This window comes from Tiliqua scincoides, chromosome 4 (assembly GCF_035046505.1).
Source record: "Tiliqua scincoides isolate rTilSci1 chromosome 4, rTilSci1.hap2, whole genome shotgun sequence".
Taxonomy (NCBI): domain Eukaryota; kingdom Metazoa; phylum Chordata; class Lepidosauria; order Squamata; family Scincidae; genus Tiliqua; species Tiliqua scincoides.
The window spans coordinates 196421358-196432259 of record NC_089824.1 but is presented as its reverse complement, the minus strand read 5'-3'; the positions used below and the strand labels follow the sequence as shown (position 1 = coordinate 196432259).

The 10902-nt window shown below is 44.9% G+C and overlaps 1 protein-coding gene across 1 annotated transcript; it reads left to right on the top strand.

Annotated features, from left to right (window-relative positions):
* The first annotated feature begins 2189 nt into the window (after positions 1 to 2189).
* Positions 2190 to 6059, top strand: SLC32A1 (solute carrier family 32 member 1). Its single transcript, XM_066626273.1, has 2 exons — positions 2190 to 2567; positions 4872 to 6059. The coding sequence occupies exons 1-2, from the start codon at positions 2190 to 2192 to the stop codon at positions 6057 to 6059; spliced, it is 1566 nt and encodes a 521-aa protein (XP_066482370.1).
* Positions 6060 to 10902: the final 4843 nt, after the last annotated feature.

Here is a 10902-nt window from a genome sequence, read left to right as displayed (position 1 = left end):
TGCCTCTACCCTTAGCGCAAAGCAAAGCAGTGCATTGCTGTTCAGTTGGATGACACTCAGTGGCGTAGCTGGAGGGGATGCAAAGCACTAATTTTTGCCTCCATATGCTCCCACTGTCTGGAATGGCTCCACAGGGGTGGAAGGACCCCTTGCCCACTGCAGTGAGGCTCTCTGCAAAACTTAGTGCTTTGCACCCAGGGTGACCGACGTCCTCTTTTTCCCAGACATGTCCTCTTTTTAAGCCTCCTGTTCCTAGAAAAGAACTTAAATGTCCTCCTTTTCCATGTGAGTGGGGCCCTGCAGGCAGCGCACTGCCTTCTTGTAATTAACAAATTACATATAATAAATGAGATGTAATATAGCAGTGGTTATCACACTTTTAGCACTGGGACCCACTTTTTAGAATGAGAATCTGTCAGAACCCACTGGAAGTGACACCATCAAGCAGGGAAATTTTTAACAAACCTAGGCTGCATTCTTGCCTACACTTTCCCAGGAGTAAGTCCCATATACTATCATTGTTAAAAGCATATTCATAGTAGCCTGTTCAAAATACAGACCTGGAAATTTCCCCAAATGCAGTCACATACCATGACAGCATCAAGTCTAATATATTAAAAATAAAATATTGAAATGAATCTAAAATTGGCTCATGACCTAGTGGGTCATGACCCACAGTTTGAGAAACACTGTATGGTTTTAAATTTAATCACAAGTAATATAGTGTTCAAATTAAACACATGAAATCAATTCACGAGTGTTTTTAGTTTTATTTTGTCGTGTCCTACATTTGTTCTGGATGTCCCACATTTTGGGGTGCCTTGTTCTCTTTTGCGGCTATGACATCTGGTCACCCTGTTTGCAGCTCCCTCTGGCTACGCCACTGATGACACACCACTAAACGGTGCATGAAAAGAAGGGGTGCATGAAAAGAAGGGAAGGCATATCAGGTATGACTGAAGAGGAAACCATTTGAGGGTATCACCGACAGATATGTGCTGGAAGAAAAAGTGGCACCATTTCTCTATGCTGATTTAGAAAACAGATCTATTTTCTAGGAGGGCTTCTCTTGGGCAGGCCCTGGAGCTCGTTCTCTGCCAGGCTCTGCAAAAATTCGCCATCTTTCTAGGCCTGATCTTTTCCACATCTGAGTCAGTGCATTTTTCTGGTTGGAAAAAAGAAAGGGCGGGGGGGAGATCGAAGGAAGAAAGACATCAATCAGGTGCTGGAAAGAGATGCCCGTCCAGGCACCTTTCTGGAGTTGATTTCCTTTGGGGCTCTGCTTTGCTGGTGGGAAAGGGGTTCCTGCGTCTAAGGGCAGGGCTGGATGGCGTTCTGCGAGGCAGGCTTGGCTGAGTTTGGGATACTGTGTCAATGGTGCTCCCTCCTCCATCTAGCCCGCTTCCTGGGTCTGCAGTGGTTGTGAGGCGTGGGTGTTGCTGCTGGGGGGGGGGGGGAGAGACGAAGGAGGAGAGGTAGATTTTGGTGGGTAGACTTGCAGTACCTCCCCCAGAAATGCAGCAAACCTTTCCTTTCTCTCCCCCCGCCTCTTCCCTTCCCCTTCCTCTCGATGGATGAACGCGTGGGGATGGAGACGTGTTGTGCACGGCAAAAGGCTTGCGTTGGCAATCTGGTGATCATCACTCGTCCCTCTCTTTCTCTCCCCCCCACCCCTAGGCTCCTCTGCATTGCATTGGCACCGCTGAAGCTGGAGAGACAACCCACCCGCCTCTCTGCCGCTTAGGAGGAGGAGGAAGAAGAGGGAGGAGGTGGGGGGAAGAGAAGGAGACGCGGGCGACACAGGCTGGGCACCCGAGCCTCCACGACCCTCCCCATCATTTCCCAAGGCTGTCTGCACCAGTGCCACCCTCTGCGCCCCAGGAGCGGGCATCATGGAGGCGCCCAGGTGCTCCCTCTGAGCGGTGTCATGGTCCAGGGGACACTGCGGAGGAGAAGGTCCAGTTCCACCCGGGAGTGGAGGTAGCGCCACTGTAGAGCTCCCCGCCAGCAGCGGCTGCAAAAGCAGCGGGAGGAGAGGAGCGCAGCGCCAGCCTGGTGCAGATTTTCACCAACGCGCCGTTGTGAACCGGGGGGGTGGGTGGGTTGGTTGGTTTGGAAGCTTCCCATTTCTGGAGCGCGGGGTCTTGGCTGCTGAGCCTCCCCAAGCGAGGGAGCCCAAGCCCGGCATCATGGCGACGCTAATCCGCAGCAAGATCTCCAACGTGGCCACCTCGGTTTCCAACAAGTCCCAGGCGAAAGTCAGCGGCGTGTTCGCCCGCATGGGCTTCCAGGCGGCCACAGACGAAGAGGCGGTGGGCTTCGCCCACTGCGATGACCTCGACTACGAGCACAGGCAGGGGCTGCAGATGGACATCCTGAAATCCGAGGGGGGCGAGGAAGGGGGCGAGCCGCCCTTGGAGGGGGACATCCACTACCAGAGGGACGGCAGCGGACCCCTGCCCCCCTCCGCCTCCAAGGACAACGGGGTGTGCTCCGAGCTGTCCAGCCAGGACAAGCCCAAGATCACCGCCTGGGAGGCCGGCTGGAATGTCACCAACGCCATCCAGGTAACCCACCCCAACTCAATGGGGGGATCCTGGAGCCAACTGGCGGGGGGGGGGCTCTATCCTTTGGGGTGGTGCGTGTTGCACTGGAGCGAATTGGGAATCAAAGGCTCCTAGAGATGGATGGGACCCCACAGGGTCATCTAGTCCAAGCCTCTCCCCTCCCTTCCCCCTAAGACCGTGTCTACGCAGAACACAGGCTGCAATTCTATGCACGTTTCCTCGAGAGTAAGACAATGGAACTTGCTTCCGAGGAGACAAACATAAGATTGTGCTCACAACGTCCTGGGGATACCTGCGAGGTTTAGGTAAAATCATCCATCACTCAACAACGGATTAAGGACATCCTTTAGAGTCAGGGTGGTCGAAAAATTGCCAGAGAGGCGATTGTCGTCGTCCCCCACCATTGAGGACAAATTTATTTCTGGAGTCATGTTCCTAGTCGGAGTTCGTGATGCTAAGAACTAAAATTAGACCCCAATCCTATGCATTTCTGCTCAGAAGTAAGTCCCATTATAGTCAATGGGGCTTACTCCCAGGGAAGAGTGGATAGGATTAAAGCTTTACAGCCCAAGCCTATCCACGTCTACTCAGAAGTAAATCTCATTATAGTCAGTGGGGCTCACTCCCAGGTATGTGTGCATAGGATGGTAGTCTTAATCCCCCCCAATACAAATTGATTCAACCGGAATATAAGGCTGGGATGTGTTTATGCGCACCTAGATCCGAGGCATTATGAGCAGCATCTCGGAATGACCCAACCCTTTCGTTTCATCTCCTCCCCCCCCCCCACCGTGAATTGGTTTTTGATGGTCCGCATAGGACCGCTTCTGGTAGGAGTCTGGGCATTCAGAAGACCCAGGCAACAGATGGTCATAGCAGCAGCCTGCCTGCGCTCTCCCCAAGGCACTTCAGTCCCTTTTTTCGTTGCGTTCTGCTCATTCACCTAAATGTTAGCTGGAGTGTAACTTGGCAGGAGGGGGAAAAGCTGGCAGGTTGGGGTTTGATCCTGGAAAATTCCACCTACATCATTCACCCTGGAAAAAACCAAACGCAACCGGATGGAAACCGAATGAAATGAGCCCTGAAAACGGTGTGATCTTGATCCGGTTTCAGTCCTGTTGTCGCATCCCAACGAAAGCGAAGCTGCATGGGATCCATTTTCGTTCGGGGATGTGGTATTGGGATACAACACTCCCCAAGGGGCTCTTTTCTATTACAGCATCTCCCCCCAAATATCACCAGTCCCCCACAAATCCAAGACAGCATTAGAAAGCTTTGGGTGTGTGTGTGGTTCTCACAATCCCAGATGGATCCTGCACTCATCTACGCATTTTGAAAAGATGTGGTTCCCCTGCAGAGATTCACTGTGTGATCCACAAACCAGCCCAGCTAGAGTATTCCATTCAAGGCTTTTGCTTGAACGTGAACAAATTTATTATTCTGACAAGGGAGCTAATTTATGGTTTATTCCAGACCCTCTGCATACCTTTACATTAAGGCTAATGGCTACAACAATGTTTCTTTGCAGAAATTACAGATTGGCTTTTTTTTTGGGGGGGGGGGGGGAAGGGTTTTCAATTGTCTCCCAAGCTATAGATAATGTGTAGAAATGTGAACAACAAAAAATGGATTATTTTGCCTAATATTGCACTAGGTGTTTTGCTAAAAACAAAACCAAGTCGTTTTGAATGGTTGCAATCTAAGAAAAATAAAAGGAAGAGGGAATAAGAAGGAGTGATATTTGCCCTTTCTTGGCACAAAAGAATTCCTAATATTTTACAATTGTGTCACTGCTTTTGGAAAAATTAGAAAGGAGTCAATAGTAAGAGAATTAAAAGCACCAGGAAGGATAACAATAGCTCCTGCTTACTACTTAACACTTTTCTAGCTCTCAAATGATCAGAACATTATGCTTTCTCAAAGCATTTAACATTTGAAAGGAAAATTTAAAAATGGTAGTTACAAACTAGTTTAAAATAATTTTTTTTTCTGGCTAAATCCACAGTTTGGAGATCTATGGTGCATATCATAACCAGAAAACTGAACTATGGAATCTTGTTAATTTCCTTACAGCAAAATTCTATGCATATCTACTCAGAAATACTGTGTTCAATGGATCTTACTCCCAGGAAAGTGTGTATAGGATTGCAGCTTGATTTCCTTCAGGGACTTGTCCCCCCCTTAAAGTCTTGTTTAGTGTTTGATTACATTGACCGAATCCCACTGTTCATTTTCATGCACATTGTGGTGTCTCTCTTACTAAATAAAAACAAGCAATACAGTCTCCATTTTGTTTCTTTCCAGGGGATGTTTGTTCTTGGCCTGCCCTATGCTATTCTTCACGGTGGATATCTAGGACTATTTTTAATTATTTTTGCAGCAGTGGTTTGCTGCTACACTGGGAAAATCCTTATTGCCTGTCTCTACGAAGAGAATGAAGATGGGGAGACAGTCAGGGTGAGAGACTCCTATGTGGACATTGCTAATGCTTGCTGTGCTCCCAGATTTCCTACACTTGGGGGCAGGATTGTGAATGTGGCTCAGATCATAGAGCTGGTCATGACTTGCATCCTCTATGTGGTTGTCAGTGGCAACCTGATGTACAACAGCTTCCCAAACTTGCCAGTCTCCCAGAAATCTTGGTCCATCATTGCTACAGCAGTACTCCTGCCCTGTGCTTTCTTGAAGAACCTCAAGGCAGTCTCCAAGTTCAGCTTGCTCTGCACCTTGGCCCATTTTGTGATCAACATTTTGGTGATTGCCTACTGCCTCTCCAGAGCGCGAGACTGGGCATGGGATAAAGTCAAGTTTTACATTGATGTGAAGAAGTTCCCCATCTCCATTGGCATCATTGTCTTCAGTTACACCTCCCAGATCTTTCTGCCTTCCTTAGAAGGGAACATGCAGAACCCTAAGGAGTTCCACTGCATGATGAACTGGACTCACATAGCTGCTTGCATTCTGAAGGGACTCTTTGCCTTGGTAGCCTACCTGACTTGGGCTGATGAGACAAAAGAAGTCATCACAGACAACTTACCATCCACTATTAGGGCTGTTGTTAACCTTTTCTTGGTGGCCAAAGCCTTGCTCTCTTATCCATTGCCGTTCTTTGCAGCTGTGGAAGTTCTGGAGAGATCCCTTTTCCAAGATGGAAGCAGGGCCTTCTTCCCTAACTGCTATGGGGGTGATGGGAGGCTCAAAGCCTGGGGGCTTACCCTCAGGTGTTCCCTTGTAGTTTTCACCTTACTGATGGCCATCTATGTCCCTCATTTTGCCCTCCTGATGGGCCTCACAGGGAGCCTCACAGGTGCAGGCCTCTGCTTCCTCCTCCCCAGCCTCTTCCACCTCAAGCTCTTGTGGCGGAAGCTCTTGTGGCACCATGTCTTCTTTGATGTGGCCATTTTTGTAATAGGTGGTATATGCAGTGTGTCTGGGTTCATTCATTCTTTAGAAGGCCTAATTGAGGCTTTTAGAACCAATTCAGAAGACTAAAGAATGGGCAGAGCTGGTTGCATTGGGGGGGGGGGATCACACAGAACATCCACATATCCAAATAATTACACATCCTCATAAAGGAGAAATGTTGTTATTTTAGTTAAGTACGTCCAACAAATTCTATCACACAACCTTAAGCAAAGTTTCCAGATCAAATGCTTGCCCACAGACTTTTTAAACTTAAGACTGAAAAAAACTATATTTTGTATTATTTAGATATTATCAGAGAGAAACTATTTGAAATATTTCCTTGTCCTGTTCATTCAGTAGTCTAAACTCTCTAATCTTTGTAAGGAATGTAAAATGCTCTCTTTGGAAATAATGAAAAGTTTCATGGTAATATTTTTGCAAGTATTATGCAAATCAGTCTTGAGTGGGGAAAAACAAAACAAAACAATATCTATATGGTGGCCCAAGTGCTTTGGATCACTGTGCTGGGACAGTGTGCTGAGAGATCATATACAACCTGTCGAAGCCGATGACCAATGATAAGCTAGCAAGCTGTAGTGTTTACATTGTATATTAAAACAACCAATAAGGACTGCTTAGTTCTTCCATACCAACTCATGTTCAGTACCAGCGCTTCCCATTTGATTAAGGTCTTGGCCTCCAGATGAAATCAGAGACTTGAAGTTCAGTTCTGGATGGGGTCATTTTTATTTCTAAATTACAAAGATAATAATGATAATTTTAAAAAAAATCAAGTTGTTGGATTTGGAAAGTATTCTGGATTGGAAACAAAACACACACAAGAAAAAAAAACAAACCATTCTGTGCAACTACCAGATTTGTGGAGCTGTTTCAAATGTATGTGTGGTGTAATTGTGGTAAATAAGATGAAAAATGTATATCAGAAAATATCTTTAACATATAATGTGGTACATAAATATATCAAACAATAAAGAGAAACCATAATAATTGCGGCTGGCATGGTTTGTTGTAGAGTTAGTAGGCTGGGAACATAATGAGACTTGGTATTTATATAGAATGCTAGTTTTTAAAGCCCTTCACACATGTTATTTATTTATATACTACCTTTTCTACCTTTCCTTCTCCTCAGAGTGGATATTGCTCAAGGCGGTTTCCATGGGCAGGCTTTCTAGACCCAATATGGGTGAATGGATCTTTACAATGTTGTTCTACGTATATAGAACCTTTCCCTTCCAGCTCCAGCTGTTATCCTTCAATGCAACAGGAACGCTCCCAGCCTTTTGCAGGCAAGCCACACAGATCACACTTAGCAGGAGATTTTCCAGCTGTTATCCTTCTCGTCACAGACATTCTCAACATCACAACTGCTCTCCCATCATGGCGTTCAACAGCGACTCCTCTCTGCCACCGAAGGTCACAACAGCTTATCAGTGACTTTTCAGGTCTCTCCTCCAGACACCTCCCAGGCTATCTGTTTAGTTTCTAGTAGTCTTTGAGAAGTTCTTCTTCCAGACCCACACTTCCTGTCTAATTTCAGTAAGATCTCAGTAATCCTTTCAACACCCCTTTAACATAGGTCAGTGTTACTGCAGATGGAAAAAAGTAGAGGTAAGGCGTGGGCTTGCCTTAGGCCATGTAGTGTGCGTGTGGCAGCTTCAAGACTTGAGCTGGCAACGTCCTGGCTCACCATTGCACATATACATGTTTATTCAGCAGTAAACCCCACTGATTTCAGGGAGATTTACTCTCTAGTGTTCATAGAATTGCAGTCTTGGTCTTTTAGCTACTATGCTACACTAATTCTAGTCTAACCCAAAAAATGTTGACGGGTTGTTGTAAAGCCAAAGCATGAGACAGCCTGCATCATTTGGCCTGTGCATGCCTGATCTTGTCTGAACTCGGAAGCTAAGCAGAGTCAGGCCTGGTTAGTACTTGGATGGGAGATCGCCTGGGAATACCCAGTGCTGTAGGCTTATACCATAGTCTTTCGAGACTGAAGGTTGCCAACCACTCGAGACAGCCTGGTGGCATCTGACAAACCAATGTACTATAGCTTCAGCTTGTGTGGACGAGAGTCCACATCAGGAAGGCAATGCAAGTGGGCATTAGTCCAGAAGCTTTTGCTACCATAAATGTGATGGCCTTTGAGACTGTTATTTTTGCTGCAATAGAGTAACACAGCTAGCCCTATGAAAGCACAATGAGAACTTTTTCAAGGAGAAGGAGACAGTTAAAGGAAACATGTATTATTTCCTATATTTCCACTTTATGAGACTGCCATGACTGGACTGGGAGTCAACATATGGGCAGGTGCCTCTATTTTCTGTCTCAGTAGTTGTTTAGTTAATTGTGTCTTTGTGTATTTAGTTCTCAATCCCATTATTAATTCATACCATTGTTTCTTTCATCAATAGTTTTTTTTTAAATTGTAATGTATTTTACAATCTTTACAGAACCTCACAGCAACAGTATGAGATGGACAAAGCATATTTCCATTTACAGATGGAAACCCAGGCTGAGAGGAAGCAACTTGCTCAAGGCTACCCAGTGAACTCATTGCAGAGATGGGAATTGAATACAGAAGAGTCAAAGAATCACCATTATGTGGTACAGCTCATTTTGGACTGTACCACTTCAGACTGGTGAATTACTCAACGGATATTCCTCCATATAAAACAGCCTCCCTCTCTGTGAAAAGCTAGCAAGTCCAGGTAAAGGCTGAAGAAATTAGTCTGCTTAATTATATGCTTGGATTTTTTTTTTTTTAAGTGTAGGGATATGCTTATTTTGTGGGTAGGGCATTCAAGCATCCACTTGTACTTTAAAGTGAACCAGCTGAGGAAAGGCTATGGCATGTGAGTTCAGCATGTGATTCTTCTAGCCCAAGGGTGTCAAACATAAGACACTGGGGCTGATGTGGTCCACAGAAACTTTTTATCTGGCCCTCAGGCTCTCTGCTGCTGAGCTGTGCTGAGATGTTACTGCTGGAAGGGCAGCCCACATGAAAATGGTGTTTCCCAAATCTGATCAAGATTTGCATATTTCCTCTTCTGTCATTCGAAGCTAATGAGTTCCTAAGTGAGAAAAGGTGCTTATTTTTGGTTATGACCTGTTTAATGACATTACTTCCTGCCTAATGACATCACTTTTGGCCCTCAGCAGATATAATGAATGCTATTCAGCCTGCTGTATGAAATGAGTTTGACACCCTTGTTCTAGCCCAATGCTTTATTGTCAACTGTGCTAGTACTTGAGTTGAGCTGAAATTAGGAGGGACATTACTGTACAGAGATTTTAATTTTGTGTTTGCCTGTATGGTAAGTTTTTGCTCAGGCTCTAAAATATCTAATTTGCATATATGACAAATCTGTAGTGCTCATCCTGAGAGCTGAATGTTTAAATTTATGATCTGAGGTCTGGGATATTAGCAGATTTTTAGATTATTTATAGCTTTAAATGACCAAACTTTATGTACCACTCTTTACTGTGAAGCATTCCTATGAATTAGATCTGTGTGATATTTTAAGCTTTTAACTGCTGAGGTGCAGAAACAAAATCAGGTATTTCATATAATTTGCTACGTACTTCAGTATTTGAACTAGCATTAGAACATGCTTTGAGATGGCTGGGATGCCCACATTTGCCAAATTTCACATATAAGCAAAACTGTGATTCAATTCTAGTATCACATACATCCCTTGATAGATCCTGGCTATTTCCTGCATTGCAGTTGCAAATCATAGCAGATTCCTCATCTACTGTTATGGGTAAGATAAGATTGCATTTAAGCTTACCAAAGAGGGATAATTTATTTTGAGTCAAGATAAAACAGAACTGCAATGCTGATTGCGAGAAACTGTGCTGCTCCTGGAGGCAACAAAGATATCATAATGGAATACCCTTTTTCTGGCCACAAATGTATTTTATAATCTTCTTAACTGCTCTGTCTTCCATTGCTTTTACCAAACAATTTCTACTACTGTATTTTAATTGTGGAATTTAAAACAATTTCAGATAGCGACTCCTAGTGGGCATCTAAGGTTTACCCAGTACAGTACTTAAGCTTAAGATGCAACCTTTTTTCCTTGGAGGACATCACTAATAGTGGGTTGGAAGCTGCAACCAGAGCAACAGAACAATGGAACAAAGCCAGGAGTATAAGATATTGCCATGGCCTGGAGGCAAGTGATGGAGGCAGTGCCACCCTCGAAAGTGCAGCCCAGGGTCACTCTCCCAAGTATGCCACTAGATGGAACAGCTCAATCATCAGACAGGCAATGTTTCAGCAGTGCTTTTTGTGCTGAGGGAACATAGTTGCCACTTTGCAGCTGATCCCTGTGCTGGGGGGGGGGGCAGATGATCACATGGGCCAGTTAAAGATATTCTGGGCCTTATGTTTGGCACCCCTGCACTAAGCTAAAGGCCATGCCCATCCCCAACTTTTTGTGAACTCCTGATGCTCTTGGGAGTTTTGGATACCTTTGAAAATATTTGCTTTTCCCTGCCTAGTCTGCATGCCCAACAGGTGAGCCAGAGCTGTTCATGAAGGAAATGGAGCTGGAGGAGCACTTGAAAAAGTCACTCAGACAGAAGGTATTGCTCTCTCTCTCCTTTGGACTTGAAGGCCCCCACTACTGAAACAAACATGAAGAAAACACCAGCTTTGCTGAAGAGTTGAGCTCACTGTTACATTTAAACTCTGCAACACTGTTAAATTTAAAGATGCACATGTAGTTGTCATCCTGTTACCAAAAGGGCTGTTTTATATAGGGGAATAATTACACTGCCCTTATTCGAAACTTCAGGACCATAGGCTGGATAACAAAACAGCGTAATGCAGAGAAATTCCCTTTTAGCTTAAGGAGGAGACTGAGAGAAAGATAACTTTTAATAAAAGATTATATTTTTA